General features: G+C 37.1%; 1 protein-coding gene across 1 annotated transcript; it reads left to right on the top strand.

The window, feature by feature from the left end:
* Window positions 1–13,316: 13,316 nt before the first annotated feature.
* Window positions 13,317–18,278, top strand: LOC127452630 (iroquois-class homeodomain protein irx-4-A-like). Its single transcript, XM_051718256.1, has 5 exons — window positions 13,317–13,614; window positions 14,195–14,434; window positions 14,906–15,012; window positions 15,606–15,919; window positions 16,317–18,278. Exons 1-5 carry the CDS (start codon window positions 13,570–13,572, stop codon window positions 17,003–17,005), a joined length of 1,395 nt encoding a protein of 464 aa, XP_051574216.1. The 5' UTR covers window positions 13,317–13,569; the 3' UTR covers window positions 17,006–18,278.
* Window positions 18,279–18,923: the final 645 nt, after the last annotated feature.

Below are 18,923 nucleotides of genomic sequence, written 5' to 3'. Positions count from 1 at the left end.
TCCGATCCCCCAGCTCCGCCTTGCTCCTCCGAGCCTCCAGCACCACCTTGGTCCTTCCTGCCTCCGGCTCCACCCTGGCCCTTTGAGTCTTCGGCTACTCTCTGGGTACCAAGTTCCCTGGTGTCGCCCTTTAAGTCTCTCACAGCCCCACCTTCCACGGCTCCGCCCCTCAAGCCTCTCAGGGCCCCACCTTCCACTGACTCTGCCCTGGTCCCATGCCCACGCCCTGTCTCACCAGGCCATGCCCCATGCCATGCCATTCCAAGCTATGCCTCAAGACCCCCCCCCCCAGCTCCCTACAGAACTTTGGAAATGATATCATGTTTAATGTGTTTGTCCATGTTTTGGGGTGTCGAGAGCCGCCCCTAGTTGGGGGATATGTAATGTTTGATGTGGTTGTTCATGTTTTTCATGTCTTTTATTTTGAAAATCCTGTTTTATGTCATGTGTTCCCTCGTCATGTGATTCCTGTTTCCCTCCATGTTCATGTGTCTTGTTTTCATTGAGTTATTGTCTTGTTATCTTGTTATCAGTTCTGTCTGTTCATTGGTTCCCTCATCATTGTTTTACCCATTGTCCATGTATTTAAGCCCTCATGTTCACCATTATCCTTTGTCAGGGATTATGCTTGGTAACGTTGTCATGTTAAGTCAAGCCAAGTCAAGTCAAAGTTAAGTCAAGTTCATGTTTATGTTTTGTTTTGTTTTGTTTAGTTCATGTTAATAGTTAGGGTTATTGGATCTCACTTTTGTTAATACAATTGCACTTGGGTTCTTCACTCCATCGTCATCGTCTTTGTCATTGCCAGAACCAGCAGCATTGTTACACCGCCTCAGGATCAAACCCTTTTCTGCACTCCCCGACATTCACTGTGACCAAATCACTGCAATGAAATCAACATTTATATAATTTTTTTTCTATTATTTTACGTAGTATTAAAGGAAATATTAAAAGTGGAAACAGGAAATCAGATGGTAAAAAGAGTGGGACAACACACGGATTTGAACCGCGGTCGCTAGGACAACACTACATAATCACACACTGTCTTTACTCCACACACCATTGCAGCGACATCTATTGGTTCGTTTTTCATATATTTCTGTGGTTCCACCCGGCTATTAGGGTGCAAATAGCTGCCCTGTGTGGCAGATACTATTTACACCGGGGTGCAAATAGACACTCCGAAAAAAAAACCTCAAACTAAAATTGTGTCCCTTTAAGACATAAATCATCATTGTGCAATTTTTTTTTATAATTTTAACTTTATGATATTTTAAAGACCCCAAGAAATCAAGAAAAGACCCCATCACATTTGTATTAAAATATTATTATTATTATTTAAATGTTTTATTTATTTATTTAGTTTTGATTAAAATAAATGTATGCGTTCGTAACCGGTCCTGCTTGACCTGCTCCGAGCGGAATTGAACAGGTGTTAGCCGGCATGGTAGGTGGATACACTAGCGAGGAGGCTAAAGGCTACTGCCTCTATTGTCAGTCATTAGTGTGCCTCTAGAGGCCAGTACCGCACAGCTATCACGTACCAGCTGGCTTACACTTACCCCCCCAAACCTCACTCCCATCCGGGTTACGGCATCACTGTAACCGGTCCTGCTCGACCCGCTCCCAGTGGGATTTGAACTGGCGATCCTCGGCATGGGAGTCAGACGTGCTAAAAAGAAGTCTATAAAGCCCTGGCCTCTAGCCTCGGTCGCTAGTGCATCTCATAAGGCCAGGAGAGTGAGGTTCACACACTGCACAGCTATCACTTACCAGCTGGCTACCATTACACTCACCCCCCTAAACCTCACTCCTATCTGGATCACGGCACCACTGTAACCAGTCCTGCTCGACCCACTCCAAGCAGGATTCGAACCGGCGTCAGCCGGCATGGGAGGCGGGCACGCTCACAAGGAGGCTAAAGGCTACAGCCTGTAGCGTTAGTCGCTAGGGGAGTGAGGTTTACACATACCGCACAGCTATCATGTACCAGCTGGCTCCCGTTACACATTCACATGCATAACCAAATACAATTTAACCATACAATGCTCTCTAGAAAGAGAATGTCCCCTCACTAGCTGTAAAAACTCAAGAGTTCTTAAATTTATCCCACCCTGTTTACTTTTCTAAATTAAATTTTCTTCTCTTAAATTTTCCCCCGTTAAACTTGGACTTGTTCCAACAAGTCTGCAAGAACACAGTGGACATATGATTAAAAGTTTGAACTTTAACAATTTCACCATTTAACTCATTTTTGCATTGCTATGAATGACTGGAAGATTAAGGAAAATTTCCGTCAAACTTTGTCTAGATCAACACAAAGCAAAAGCAATGACAGATCCAATTTCAAATGGATATGCAGCAAGAAAACTACATTCCCCACTGCTGTTTACTGAGTGGAGAGAAAAAAAAGCCCAGACAGGACAGAGCCCACTCACACATGTCTCAAACATACACATTTTAAAGACAGTGATCAGAAGAGCCTAACGGTGGGGTGGGAGTGTTTTGCAGAGAGAGTTATGAATATTATTTGGAGCAGAAATATGAGGGAAAAAAGGAAAGAAGTCAATGCCGGCCAGTCTTCATTGTTGTGAGAGTGTAGGCAGCGTGACACAGTAATGCATGCTAATGTAAACATCAGCACTCTTCTCAAATCAATTCAAATGTGCTTATTCAGGTAGAAAATAAACAAGGCAGTGAGGGAAAGGCTCACTGGCCTCCAAAATCCACCAGATAATGTAATCTCACCAACCTTCCTTCAGCAGCCTGAAGATTATACTTGTGAATTGACCATTTGTGGGAATAGAGTTATTTATTGTTTATTGTACCTCAGTTGAATTAGTCATAGGTTTGTTTTACACAGTAAAAAGAAAAAAAGAAAAAAGAAAAACAAAAGGATGGCAAATAATGTAATGAATAATAAATAACCATTGAATGTGTCATTATTGTGTAATTGTGCAACAGCTATGCAGGATATTTAATGCAGGCAGCGGTTATCTTAGGGAGCAAATTGCTGGTCACTTTCCAATGAATTTGAGTTCTTATACCTATTTTTGAATTTATTAACTTATGACTATGATTATTATTCTTATTTTTGAAAAAAAAAAACTTCCAAGTGGCTTCTTACAAAAGAGACCACAGTTATACCTGTAGTTTCACCGTTATAGTTTGAGTTCACTTTTCAAATGAACAGTTCAACACAGTTTCACTGTTTGATTTTTATTTTGGGTCACTAACAAATAAGGATGCCACATAATAATCAAGAAGTAAATATAATAACATACATTATCAGCCACAACATTAAAACCAGGTCCCCCTCGTGCAGGGTTGGGGAGTAACGAAATACAAGTAACAGGAATACGCATTTAAAATACAAAATATAAGTATTCTACAGTTACAATTTAAATCATTGGTAATTAGAATACAGTTACATTTAAAAAGTTTTTTGATTACTGAAGAGATTACTTTGCATTTTACTGTCATTTTTTTCATTTAATATTTAGTCCTTTCAGATGGAAAAATGTATACATATAAATGATGCGATCCAAAGTGCATTTGAACAGCGGTGAAACACTTTCTTATGAAGTGTTACATTCATACGAGCAGACAGAGAAGTAAGTTTGAAGTAAGTTTGGAGCAGAAGAAATAGAAATAAACCTTGTGTAAATTGTCAGCTTTTCGCTAAGCTAAAATGCTATTTCTAGCCATTTTACATGCACGTTACCAGGCACGATCATATTTTTTAGTAAGACCTTTGATATTAGGGCAAAAATCGTATTCTTGATAATAATTTTTGTATTGTTTTCTTGTAAAAATATCTAAAAATCCTTAAAATGAGATCAGTTTGATTGATCTTGTTTTAGAAACAACACTGCATAAGATATTTATTTTTTTCAGAGAATGTATTTTTAACATGTGTATTTTGTCTTACTGTACTGGCAGAGTTTTTATAGTCAAAACAAGTGAAAAAATCTACCAGTGCTGAAGAAGTAATCCAAAGTATTTAGAATACGTTACTGACCTTGAGTAATCTAACGAAATACGTTACAAATTACATTTTACAACATGTATTTTGTAATCTTTAGTGGAATACATTTCAAAATTAACCCTCCCAACCCTGCCCTCATGCTGCCAAAACAGCGCCAACCCGCATCTCAGAATAGCATTCTGAGATATTCTTCTCATCCACGATTGTACAGAGCGGTTATCTGAGTTACCGTAGACTTTGTCAATTCGAACCAGTCTGGCCTTTCTCTGTTGACCTCTCTCATCAACAAGGCATTTCTGTCCATAGAACTACCGCTCACTGGATGTTTTTTGTTTTTGGCACCATTCTGAGTAAACTCTAGAGACTTTGTGTGTGAAAGTCCCTGGAGATCAGCAGTTACAGAAATACTCAAACCAGCCCAGTCTGGCACCAACAATCATGCCACGGTCCAAATCACTGAGATCACATTCTTTCCCCATTCTCATGGTTGATGTGAACATTAACTGAAGCTCCTGACCCATATCTACCTGATTTTATGCACTGCACTGCTGCCACACGATTGGCTGATTAGATAATCGCATGGATGATTGTTGGTGCCAGATGGGCTGGTTTGAGTATTTCTGTAACTGCTGATCTCCTGGAATTTTCACACACAACAGTCTCTAGAATTTACTCAGAATTGTGCCAAAAACAAAAAACATCCAGTGAGCGGCAGCTCAAGGGGGTCCTACACAATATTAGGCAGGTGGTTTTAATGTTGTGGCTGATCTGTGTATTTACCTTCCATCTTGAATTAATATGCAGTTTACACATCTGATCATTACGTAAAAAGAAAATTAAAAAAAGTATTATAAAAGTATTATAAACATTAATAATATATCTAAAACAATATTCCACTGCCAATAGATAGATAGATAGACAGATGGATAGATAGATAGATTTCTTAATTTTCTGATCATTTATGCAGTGTTGTTCATGTTGCTGTTTCCTAATTAACTTCAGGTGAAATGCGTTTCCAAACAGACATAGTGTATGTCTGTAGTGTAATCCCTTTTCAAAGCTTTCAAAGCCCACTGTGCCTTAAAATCTCACCCCCACCCCATCGCTCGTCGGGATTTTTATCCAGACTGTTCATTGAAAACATGTTCATCATAGAAGAGATGTATTTAAATCATTTTTGGTATGAATTCCATCTTAAATGCATTTTTGATTGACTTAACAGATTTGTACAATAACTTGAGGATCACTCCATTAACTCATATATACTTTAAGTGTCTGTGAAAGGAAGCACTCATGTACAGTAGGCTACATGTCTAACAGAGCATCATGTCAATCAAACCCATCTCTCTCTTTCTCTCCTTCTCTCTTGCGCTCTTCTTATCTTTGAGTCCCATGGCCATGTGTCAGACAGGTGGAAAGACACTGATCACCCTCTGGGCTGCAGATGTCCAGTCGACCAATCAGTCCACCCTGGTCCAGCTCAAACCCCTGCCAACCATGAAGGCCTACAAGGCTGAAGTCACACGGGACCCTTCAAGACCCTCTTCATACAATCCTGCCTAAGCTAACTAAGAAAATAAATAATTGATTAGCAAAAAATAAATAAATCCATCAGAAAGAGCACCGTCTAGGACAGGTAGTCTGAAATAAAAAAATAAAATTTTCAGAAATAACCCGGCATTTAGTTTTACCTCTGTCTGTCTTTCCATCGTGGCCCACTTTCTTTTGAGTGGATGAAAATGCACAAAACACTAAAAAGACATTATTCATGCCTTTTACAATATTCTTCCTCATATTTAGGGCTGTGTGGAACATTAGAGTGTGCAAGGCTATGATTATCTGGAAAATGGAGCCCAGACACTCACAATTATTAATTCATCATACTGCTTCAGAACACAAATGCATTGTATTGTCTCATTCAGCATCTTATTTTATCCATAAACCCCATAGATCGGGCAAATGGGATGCGTTCTAATGACAGAGCCATGTTAATATCAAAGCGAATAGGCTCTTGGGCGCAGACGGGAGCACAATGTGGAAATTCAATCTCAAGTCCCTTCAATCACAGAACTGAGAAACAGGGATACATTTGAATATTTTTACCTTGAAGTATTAAAATTATACAATTTTAATAGCTATTTAACATGTAGTTGCTTTTTAGCCACATGCTTTGGCTGTTTGGCTGAAAAAGGGGTGGAATTCTCTTGGCAGTTATGAGCAGGACATGGTCTTTCCACTGGATAACTTTTTTTCTGATCTATTCTCTTCTGCTCCTTTGAATTTTTTGCTTCCCTTTGTCTCGTTCTCTCAACTCAGTGGTAAACAGGTGGATCCTTGAACTGAAATAGCCTTAGGCTTTCCACATTCTTTATTTAGCTGCCTAAATATCTATTCAACCACTACAGAAACATGGAAGTTCTTGAGAGGGGAGTTTTAAAAATGAAACATAGTGGGTGGGAATGACTGATTTATTGTAATTATAAAATATGTCATATTTTTATATCATGGAATTCATTATACATTTGAAACATTCAACATTTATGTCATATATATGTCCAATTTTTTTGTTTTGTTTTTTTGGGAAAAAAGTCATGTTGTCATGTTAATGTGCAATCATAAAAAAAATAATAATAATAATAATAATGTTTTACGCTGATCAACATGGTCAGTAACACAACTACAGGAAGAACGCACTGAACAAATTAATATGACAATTCCTCCAATGTCCGTTTCTCTAGACCCCAACGAAGCTAAAGTTTTCGCTCACACATATTTGAGTAATTCACATGAAATTCATGCTATACTCCATCTAAAGCTATTTAAAACAGCTAATTATTTTATAATTATTATGCATGTAGCTATTAAGACCTCATAATAATTGAAAGACTACATTTTACTTTCAAAACTTAAGTTGTCTCACTGCAGAATGTTAAATGAACTTGTGAAGGCAAAAAGGTGTTTTACAATGGTGAAACACTAGGTGACCTTATACAGCATCTAAAATATACACTTTCCCCTAAACATTCATAGAACTTTTAACCTTAAAAATTTGCTTCATGTGGTAACTCCTAAATTCATTGGTTTCATTCAAGTCAAAAATATTATTTAACACTGCTGACCTGAACACATTTGATTACAAAGACAAAACTAGTTTTAAGGGTTAGATCTTGTAGAAATACAATTGCAGGTTACCACTTTGCACAATCTATACTGTATATTAAAGATTATGCACTGAAAAAAAAAATGTTTTTTCTACTTGATCTATAGAAATAACTTATGTTGATGTAACCTAATTTGTCAGGTTGATTTTGTCAGGCTGAATATCATGTTTCACTTGAATAAAATCAGTTGATTTAGATGCTACAGCATGAATCTGTTTGTTTTGTTTGTTTTAAACAGTGTTTACTTGCTAACTATGCTCTTACACTGTAAGAATATTGTGTCAGGTAAATTATCTTTTTCTTTCTTTCTTTTTTTTCTAAAGTGAACATCATGTGCTACAGGCATTATTCAAGTCCAAAGGATCATACAGTAGGTACCACTTTACAATAAGGTTCCATTCATTAACATTAATTAATGCGTTATATATCATGAAGAAACAATGAACAACATATTTTTAAAGCATTTATTAATCTTTGTTAATGTTAGTTAATAAAAATGCAATTGTTCATAGTGCATTTACTAATGTTAAAATATACAGCTTTTGATTTCAAAATGTATTAGTATAAGGTGAAATGAACATTACCCAAGATTAATAAATGCTGTAAAAAGTATTGTTCATTGTTAGTTTATAGTGCATTAACTATGGAACCATGAAACCAACAAATGGAACCTTATTGTAAAGTGTTACCGTATGATTAATATGACTAAATCAACCGTAATACATTAGTTCACACCAACGGAAGTATTTTTAAGGGTCAGATTAAGTAGCTTGTTAAGGTAACAACCACACATTTTCACTTGTTATAGTATTCAACAGACAATTACAAAGTTAGAACCTGTGCAGCTGTGTCTGCCTGCATTAAAAAATGAACAACAGATAACACATTATTTATATATGCAAAATCATTTTTATTGTATAATTCCAATGGGCTATTGACAAAAACAGGATGTTATGCCCGTATAACAAGGCACAATGCAGAATAGAGTGTTTGCATCCTTAACCAGCTGTTTGAGGAACACCTGCTCAGGCTTAACTGAGCAGAGAGTGAGCGCACTGACCCCTCTGATCAATAATGCATGGAGAGTGAACAGCAACATGCTAAACCTCTTAGCCACTGCAGTGGAGGAGAGGGGAAGAGAAAAGCATCCTCCAGGTCCTCATGACCATGTCTCTCTGTTCCAAAGCATCATAGAGGCTTTGGTTGTCCTAGATGAAATATAATTGACACTTTCTTTTAACTCACACTCCACAGGGTGTAATAAATCAAGCATGACTTACTTATTATTTAATTTACAATATTTTTAAATGCTCATTTTATTTATTGTTTTGTTTGTATTATTATTATTGCAATAGAAAAAAATATATATATGATCATCCCTGTTTCTAAAATGTCATTTATGTTGTTAAACTTTAACCCGTGGCACACCAAACAGCCCCCTAAGCACTTTAATTTACTGCAAAAGAATTACAGTTCCAGGGTAAATATTCATACTGAAATTATTATTATTATTATTGTTGTTATTAAAAACTGAGTTATATATATATATATATATATATATCAAAACATTTAGATAAAAATGTCAGTTGATTGTACAGAAAATTTTATCTGTGTCCCATAATCCAGCCCGCCAAAAATTATATTGCTGTGTGACTGTACTTGCTGGAAAGATTCATTTACATTGCAAGTAATTACTGACTCACAGTAGTTATAGTACTTGTATGTAATTAGTTAACCATGGAGATGAACACAATAAAAATGGCGCAACATAGGCTCTCTATACAAACTTTTTACATATAAATCCATGTATGTTTTAACCCAGCATCCATTATTATTATTATTTTTTTTTTTTTTTATTATTTTTTGAGAATAACACAACAATACACTGTGAGAATAATACAGTTGCAATACAACACATGCATTTATTGTTCATTTAATCATGTATCAGTGAATGCATGCCTGACTCTGAATAGGTCTTCCACCTTTTGCACAGAAGAAGCTGATTCCCCGGTGCAGCAAGTTTATCTGCAGACAGCCTGGGAGCTGCCCACGGCGTGATGTCATTCCTGGATCATCAGCTGTACCTGTCTCATCCTAGACTGACTCCAAGTTTGAAATGTTGTCTGAAAATCAACTATTATTTACAGTTGACCAATATTAGAAAGAAAAACACAAAGTATGCAATTAAAAAGGGACTGAGGAGGATGTTGTAATTTTGGATATTTTTCATAATGAATGCAATCTCAACAGAATAAGCTTACTTGCATGAGCACTTTTGATGACTACATTGCATTGCACAATTTTAATAGACACCTTCACCATTAACGGATGCTTTAAAAGGCAAAATGAAGACAAATGTTTGGGGCCAATGCCTGTGTTCGGAACAGAAGTGCTGTAATCTGCCTCACCAGGGAGAGACTCAAAATAGAAGTGTATGAACTTGTCAAGGCACATACAGGAGAATGCAAAGCCTACTTTAACACCGCCTCAGCCTGTCACTCAAATAATCTCAATACACCTCTTCAGATGTTAGAAAATAGTCTTTAATTGTTTAAACTGAGCTTTATATGCACCAGTGTTGTTAATATTCCCTTTAAACATCTAAATTTATACTAATTTCTATTGATTCTACAAAGAGAGCAACAAATCCGCTATTACTATTTGATTATTTAATGATATCCTTACAAGTATACAAACACAAATGTGGGGTATATGTCATTACTACTAATCACAACCAATATCAACCATCAAATCACATGTTTATTTAACATCAACCTTCAAAAATGGGGGCTTTCACTGTCTTCAGTTTTACTCAATCCTCCCATGTTCGTATTACTCAAAAACAAAATAAAAAATCATGTAACCAAGAGAACCTAAATTAACTGAGTTGAATCCAGCATGCTCTGCATGGGACTTAACAGGGAGAGTAAATGTTAAAATGAAGTGTGGTTTTATATGTCTTTTATGCGTGTTTAATATTCTGTTATTTTGATATTTAGAAGGATTTCTGTTATGTTGCTGTTTTGAGGGTTACCACCATGGTGAAGAGTGGAGTTTGAGCCAAGGTTAAGGACCAGTTCATTTCTACTATTCTTCATATTGCTTTATCCATTGAGCAATTGCTGTGCTAACCATAGCATAGTAACCAAGTTGCACTCAGTACTTTCCACCGGCATGTATTTAGCATGCTAACTATTACCTGACACTGGCTAGCATGTCATTGAAAGAGTTTCATTTGAGTTAGTTTGACATGTTAAATTTGTGTTGGTTAACTTGATTCAGTTACGTTCACTACTTGAAGTATTCGTTGAAAAGAAAATGCAGTACATTTCAAACCACTGTCCATAATTAACTCAAGTTCAGCCAAAGAGCTATTTATTTATTTATTAATTTTGAGTGTACATGTGTTGTGCAAAATCATGCTGTAGAAAACAGACATGCATTTGGCCGGAATGGACTACTCTGTGTATGCCAATCAGAAAATCTTGGCATGTAAAAATGCATTGCATTAAGTCATGTTTAAATGGAGTCTCTGAGATCCCAGGCAGATGTAATGTAGCATTTACTGTAAAAAGTGGTAATCTGCTATCACTTATTATTGCTTTCTAGTACCTGATCTGACCCTTAAAATTAGTTTAATTAATGTATTCATGTTGATTCAGACATGGTACATAATATTTTTGACTTCAAATATTTAAAATGCAACCAGTTAATGTGGATGTTGCCACATTGTGCCCAATATTGAGGTTGTTTTTTTATTTTATTTTTTCCCCCAGTGTTTCTCATAGAATGTGGTGAATGTTTTGGGGTCTTGGGGTCTGAACATGAGGGTTAAATAAGTTTATTCAGTATTGCCATTGTATGTTCCCTACTTAAAGCATTTTTTAAGGGCCTAATGGATGCTAACCTCTGTTGATGTGTAAATATATGACATATGTGTATACATATGAGCTATGTATTTATAAATAGGCACACTTCTCATCTGAACTGAACAAGGGAGGAGGTGAAGGAGGTGTTATAACATGCCGTCCGGTGATTGATTTGGGCTTGGTTTTGTCGGAGACGACAAAAGGATGCCATGTCCTTTCAAGGTGTAATTCATCCAGCTCATAATGCCGATGAGACCTACGACTAGATTTATGCATGACAGTTATGCTCCTTATCCGATGAGATATTTAGCAAAACTTCTTTCCCATTGTTCAACCCTTCTTAAATCATGTTTTTATGTCTTTGACTGCATCTTCGCATGCATTGCTTTCGTTTTGAATGTATTTCCATATTAAATACATCCCGTCATATCTTATCCATCTGTCAAAATGAGCCGGGCTTCGTTTAAATCTTTAACGAAAAACAAGAGCAGGAACTCTGCACGCAGACTTCATTATCCTCTAAAAGCTTATACTAGTGCGTCTTAATATTTAATACGGGCACAAATAACACCAGAAAAAGAAGAAAGAAAAAAAAAAGATAATGTAAATGGTAAATGTATACGGAAAGCTAATGTGGACTTGCCCATCAAACTTGGATGCATTACCTGTTTTCACTGCAGTCTAGTGTATTTTAGGAGGAATCAATCATAGAGCTGATGTTACTTGAGATAAAATGTCACGGGTTATTTTCAGGAAGAAAGAAAAGGTGCCATTTAGCTCCAATTGCCGTTATAAAGAAATTAAGGCTATGTGCGCGCTTTTGAGTACGAGTTATTACATGAAGATTGTATGCCACATATGTTTATTTTAATTATGTTTTAGCACATTTCATCATGGCATTTAACAAAGTCTCTCTCATTGTTTTGTTGAATTTGTTGGCGACCCGTTATTTGGCTTGATTAATAGCTTTTTTTTTTATTTTATTTTTTTTCTATATCAGAGGGGGGGAAAACTTTCATCAAATCGTCACTTACTAAATGAATGAAAATTAAATGCTGGGCAAATATGGGTCAGTCACTTGACCCCATGTCTATTAACACACGCCCACTGCGACATTTGCTCGCTTATTGTCTGACTAATTTAATTTCACAGAACACTTATTTTCCAAACTCAAGTGCATGCCAAAGGAGAAGGAAAGGGTGAAAAAAAAAAAAAAAAAAAAAAAAAAAACTTGCCTGATAAAAGTCTAACTCAATTTGAGGACAAGTACCTTCATCTGTAAATGAAAGCAATTATGCGGCCCATATTATATTATGTTGGCCGGTCTCAAGATAGTCATCAATCACCCGCAATCGAGCTGTCACTGCGGGCAGATTCGTTTCTTGCAGGCAGTTTTCCAGCTGGGGAAAAGAGGAGTACATCATCATTAATTTGACTGTGACCCCGGGGCTTCTCACATGTCTGAACCCGGGCTACTCAAAGCGAGTCAGCAACACACCGTGCTACACCTAGACTTTCAGCACTCAAATGCAGTTCTTATGCAAGATAGATAGATAGATAGATAGATAGATAGATAGATAGATAGATAGATAGATAGATAGATAGATAGATAGATAGATAGATAGATAGATAGATATTGTGCAGACTTTTAATAAAATCATATAAAACATTTTTAGATATTTAATGAATCCCATATGAGGGAAATTAATGCAACAGCATGCCATACATAATCAGCAACATACACCATATTTACACCAAGGAAACATATTGCACAATTATACATATGCATTGCACTTTTAGGTTTTCACATCTACAATTGTTACAAATTCTGAGCTCATTTAAAAGCAGAGACGACGTCCAATATGCTATTTAAATGTTTGAATTAGTTGTTTCTTTCTTTCCTTCGATCTTACTTAATTTTCCTACTTTTTCTGTATTTATGTATTTTTTCATGTACTGTAGTGTTGTTCATGTAGCTATTTCCTTATTAACTTCAGGTGAACAACGTTTCCAAACAGACATGAAGATAAACCAAAGATACAACTTGATTGTCTTTTAGTACTGTAATCCCTTTTCGAAGCTCGGTAAAATTGATAAACTCAATTACAAGCCCATTGTGCCTTAAAATCTCACCCCCACCTCCTGTCACTCGTCGGGATTTTTTATCCAGATAAATGCATATTAAAGTTAGAGTCTGGTCATTTTGAGTGGGTTTCTTCTGACGTCAGAGCCACAGGCGTTTAAAACAACCCGCAACTGGGCTGACGTGTTTAATACTAGTTTTTATAACGCAAAATATGTATTTCTGACATCAAAAACGACTATTTGCCAAACGCTTTACGATGTGCTCGTTTGTGTTGTAGAAGTTTTATAGACCAATAGGCATCTATTGAAAATACTCAGGAAGCCGTTTAAGCAAATTAAACATGGTAGGATCGCGCTTCGCCCTATAAGCGTCCGGCAGCTTTATGCTTTACCAATCAATTGGTACAGTGAAACACAGCAGACCTGCAGTCTCGCCTGCTTTCGGAGAAACAGGGATCACTCTACAATGTCCTATCCTCAATTCGGATATCCTTACTCTTCTGCACCTCAGGTAAGCTCTGATTATCCAGTCATTAACCAGCGTTCCATTGCGCTCACCGGGATTGTTCCAGTGATTTAAATGTTCACAATTTGAAAATTTAAAAGACGCGCTAATGTGCGCGCACGGTTCAAATGTAATCAGCGCCAGACTCAGAAAGATACCATTACGCGAAAGATAAAGGTGTAATTAGTTTATTATCTTGACTGTTTGTTTGCTTTTCTCTTATGTAATTTAATGGTTGCCTCAGCGCTTATCATTTTACAAATCTACTAACACTGGTTTGAGCCCCAGACACATGCAAAAGTGAAGATGCGATGACAAGGGGAAGGAGGACAACAGTTGTTTTTTTTTTTTTTTTTTTGGCAATGATCCATAAAACGCATTGTCCTGGGGTGTGTTGGGGGTGGGGGTGGGGTTGACTATGTGCATTGCCAAAAAATGAACTTTCACTGCATGCTCACCTTTGTAAACATTAAACGCACTTTTCCCCTAATTGCTCACTTCATCTCAGGAACTTTTTTTTATTTTTTATTATTATGCGCATTTGTTTGTTTGTCTTTTATTTATGCTTTGATATGTATCGTTCCAGTTCCTCATGACCACCAACTCTTTGACATCTTGCTGCGAGTCGAGCACCAGATCCATCTCGGATTCCTCTGCGCAGACGCCCGTGTACTGTCCCGTGTATGAAAGCAGACTGCTGGCCACTGCCAGACATGAGCTCAGCTCCGCCGCTGCGCTGGGAGTCTATGGGAACCCGTACACAAGCAGTCAAGGCTATGGGAATTATGTTACCTATGGAGCCGACGCCTCAGCTTTCTACTCTTTGGTGAGTTTATAACATACGTAATAATATAATAGCAATAAGCATAATATAATCAGTCAGTTACAACAACATCAAAAACATTTTGTAAACAGAGTGAGACGAAGGTGTGTTTTTGTATCTGAGAATGTTATCAAGTTTTGCGGTATCAGCAAAGAAAAAAGGCCTATATTTTTTTTTTTTTTTTTTTTTTTTTTCAGAACACGTGCATTCATGCTGCTTTTGCAGAGTGTGATAGTTTAGAGGAGGAACTTTATATTTCCTCCATTCTGAGGGGTTCAAGTTTGACTTTATGAGGATTAACATATAATTAGCATGATATTTAACCTATGATGTTTTGCACCTGAAAAATAAAAATGCACTTGAATCTTGTCGTCATGGATATGTTACGTAAAACATGTTGCGGGAAAGTGACTTTTAAATGTATTGGTTTAAATGTATGTTTTGCATACTGATAAGTCTTGTGTTTAATTGTAGGGAACATTTGATGCTAAGGATGGAAGTGCGTCTGCGCATGCGGGGATAACACAGGCTGCTGCATATTACCCATATGATCCCACACTGGGACAGTACCAGTATGACAGGTATTGAATACTGGCACTCATTTAACGTCTTTTGATTGACAGTTAACAAGTTCAAGGCTCAGTAAATTTCGATCAAGTTTATAGGTAGCGTTCAGCATACTGGTTAAATAATTACCTCTAGCAATTGAACGAAAAAAAAAAGGCATTATATATATATATATATATAAATGCTGTCATTGATGCAATTTCTATATGGAGAGAGAGAGAGAGAGAGAGAGAGAGAGAGAGAGAGAGAGAGAGAAAAAAATGCATCAATGACAGCATTTGTCCCCACGAATATCAATGATATTGTATTTTATATATATTTTATGTTATATCATGGACTTCACGATTTACCCTTAAGGTTTTCCCTAAAGTACTTTAATAGACAGATATTCGGCCAATGCATTCTGAGTGCACTCGATTAACAAATTTGTACGCACTTTTATCCTACTGAAATAGAAATGTACAACTCTAACGCTAGAATTTTGTAGACTTTTTGTATTCGTCTTTGTATTTCTATAACGTAGAAACTCGTTGCAAAAAAAATAAAAAATAAAAATAATATATATATATTCACTGCCATAACTACCAACATTTATTTTACGCCACAGATACGGATCTATGGAAGGAGGAACCAGAAGAAAGAATGCCACCCGTGAGACAACGAGCACGTTGAAAGCATGGCTTCAGGAGCACAGGAAAAACCCCTATCCCACCAAAGGCGAGAAGATAATGCTGGCCATCATCACCAAGATGACCCTGACGCAAGTGTCCACATGGTTCGCCAACGCCAGAAGGAGACTCAAAAAGGAAAACAAGATGACATGGCCACCGAGAAACAAGGGCTCAGAGGATAGGAAATATGATGATGAGGATGAGAATGAGTCACAAGAAGATCAAATCAAAAGTGAAACCAATGATGACGGTCAGCTCCCTTTCATTCTTCACACACCTGTCAGTTATATCAATGAGTCTAACGATCCAGCAGTTAGTGGTTGAATTTATAAAGGATAGACAAAAGTTACATTTAAAGCTTTCGTAAGAGGCTAAGCCATTTTAACACTTGGCAAAACTTCTATTAGTGAGCAATTAGGCCTATATTACCATCTATTTCAATGCAAAAAAGAAAAAAATATATATGTTAAGCATTATTGAAAGTAGCCTAATAATCTTAGTTAATGCTATTATTGTACTGTTCTAAAGCGTTACCGTTTTGGCAAATTGTTTTGGAAATGTTATTAAAAAAATATGATTATTTTTGTTGTTGTTGCAGTTTATTCTTGCTTTCTATTTAATATATATCTACCACTGTTCTTTAACAGAGAGCAAAAGTCGGGAGGAAAAGGAACTTCAGTTGAGTGACTTGGACGACTTCGACACCATCGAATCGGAGAGCTCCGAGTGTGAACTCAAACACCGCTTTCACATGAACACGCACATGGCGACCACCGATGATCGTCTCAAAGGAACCTCTCCAAAACTTGCTATTCCTGGTCTGCTCGAAGCTGACTGCGATTTAACCAAAATCTGCTTAAAAACGACCTCGGAAGGCTGCGAACACGACATCTGTGACCTTCGGCACGCCAAAACGTGTTTCCAGAAGCAAGGCTATCCATTACTGGACAGCAAACCCCGCATCTGGTCTCTGGCCCAGACCGCGACCTCACTGAACCCAACAGAGTACCCCTCATGTATGCTTAGATGTCAACCATCACCCTCGGCCTCCTCACCTGTAAATGGTCTGGAAAGACAGCAGGATTCGCCAGTTACTACTCTGAGAAACTGGGTAGATGGAGTTTTTCACGACCCCTTGTTTAGACACAGCTCCTTAAACCAGTCACAGACGAACACTACAGTTTCTTGGACCACCACGACCAAAGAGCCTATCTTAGAGACAGGAGCCATTGGACGCTCCATAGGGAACAGCAACGTGATAAAAACACAACAGCAAGAGGCCAGTAAGGACAGTGTGACTTTTCCAAAGACGATGAATAAAATATTCTGTTCCTAGCACACCAAATTTATCATAGAAACCGAAGAGGACTGATTGAAATAGCTGCTTATAACAGTTAACAAATGCCCGACTGTGAATCAATGGGCCCAAAATACGTTGGACTTTTTTGTTACATAAAATAATTGGGCTGTCATGGGAAATTGTATGTATTTATTGCTGTATTGACATCCCACTGAGGGTCCCAAAACGGGATTGGTTAATATATTTATTTGTTTGGCTGAATTTTTTAACGCACGTTGAGCCTATGTAAATTACAAATGGAAGTTTGTGTTCCGAAAGACTGAGAAAAGTTTACAATCTAGTTTTGTTTGGCGTTATTTTTTATAATTTTGTTTTCTTTGGCATGCATATGTTACTAGATTTTTTGGGGTATTCTTTTAGACGAAATCGGACCTTGTTGCAAAGACTCACGAGTGTCATTGGTAAGAAAGTACTATGGCACAAATGCACAAATCTCCTTGAAATCGGGGAATGTTCAGTCGATTTTTCGAAGCTATAAGTCTGTGTATCGATCAAAGTCGCTGTCCTTGGTGCTGAACACACTGGTCCCGTTAAGATGAATTTGACTGCTGCAACTGTTTGTGGTTCCAAATAGCATTATGCATTTATTTAAATTCTCTCTCTCACTCTCTGTTTCGTGTTTACTGTGTTTGGGTTTGTAATGATCCCTCAATCACTGTATATCATTTTCTCTCATACTCTGATTGTGGAGATGAGGCCCCGAGGAGCCATAAGACAGCGCTGGATGAGCCCCATTAACCCGCCATAACCAGCCTGTAATTGGGATGTTTCCAGTCATCATTCACTTCATTCTATCGATTTCTACTCTTCCTCTAATAATATTATCGAAGCACCAAATCCTTTTCCTTGACCCAACAGATAAGATGGCCTGAGTTATCCAGACAGCTCGTTCATATGGTAGCAGAAGCGAGATCATTTGAAATGTTCATCTTGACACAGACCCCTCAATTTCTGGAGGTTTTCTGTACTCAGAGGTTTTTTTCACTGGGGCACGTCTCTAAGTGAAAAGGGCAAGATAATTAGCTGGTCCAGATAAAAGGGCAAAAACACGCAGTCAAATGTAGGAGTTGACAGTGATGTTGAAAGTGTGGCCCCTGGAGGACTGGGGTCCGTTGAGGGGGGCTTCAGTGATGAATTTTAATGTGAGACCCAAACGATTGAGATCTTCTCCTGGAGGATCCCAAGGACAAAGACATAAAAAAATGTGTTTATCTATTCAACACAATGCACAATAAACAAAAAACGACACAGTGAAATGGTGTTGTATTTCTTCATCTCCAAATAAGGAACACGAAAAACAAAAATAAACACACACACACACACACACACACACACACACACACACACACACACACACACACACACACACACACACACAGGGTATTTATACATGTTGGTGCAGCTATCATTATGAGGACCCTCCACAGACATAATGATTTTTATACTATACAAACTATAGATTCTATCCCCTAAACCTAACCATACCCCTAAACCTAACCCTCACAAAAACTTTCTGCATTTTTACATTTTCAATAAAACATCGTTTAGTATGTTTTTTTTAAGCGATTTTAATTATGGGGACAGTAGAAATGTCCTCACAAATCACATTTATAGCATAATACCCTTGTAATTACCAGTTTGTAACCTAAAAAAAAGTAAACCACTTAAACCTATACATATATATATATATATATATATATATATATATATATATATATATATATATATATATATATGTATGTATTGTACTGTGTAAAAGATCTACAATTTAAAACTTTAGAAGTACAGGTGGTCTCCACAGAACACTGGAAGCAATTAAGTATATCTAAATAATGAATAGAATAGAATAGAATAGAATAGAATAGAATAGAATAGAATAGAAAATTACGATTTA

Source organism: Myxocyprinus asiaticus, chromosome 15 (assembly GCF_019703515.2).
Source record: "Myxocyprinus asiaticus isolate MX2 ecotype Aquarium Trade chromosome 15, UBuf_Myxa_2, whole genome shotgun sequence".
NCBI lineage: Eukaryota > Metazoa > Chordata > Actinopteri > Cypriniformes > Catostomidae > Myxocyprinus > Myxocyprinus asiaticus.
Note: the sequence above shows the minus strand (reverse complement) of the source record. Positions and strands in the feature narration are given on the sequence as shown.

Excerpts from the sequence above, each read along its gene's own strand:
- LOC127452630 (XM_051718256.1), top strand. The coding sequence starts at position 13,570 with ATGTCCTATCCTCAATTCGGATATCCTTACTCTTCTGCACCTCAG. Across the intron at positions 15,013-15,605 it reads GGACAGTACCAGTATGACAG|ATACGGATCTATGGAAGGAG; the intron begins GTATTGAATACT and ends TTTACGCCACAG. Across the intron at positions 15,920-16,316 it reads AAGTGAAACCAATGATGACG|AGAGCAAAAGTCGGGAGGAA; the intron begins GTCAGCTCCCTT and ends GTTCTTTAACAG.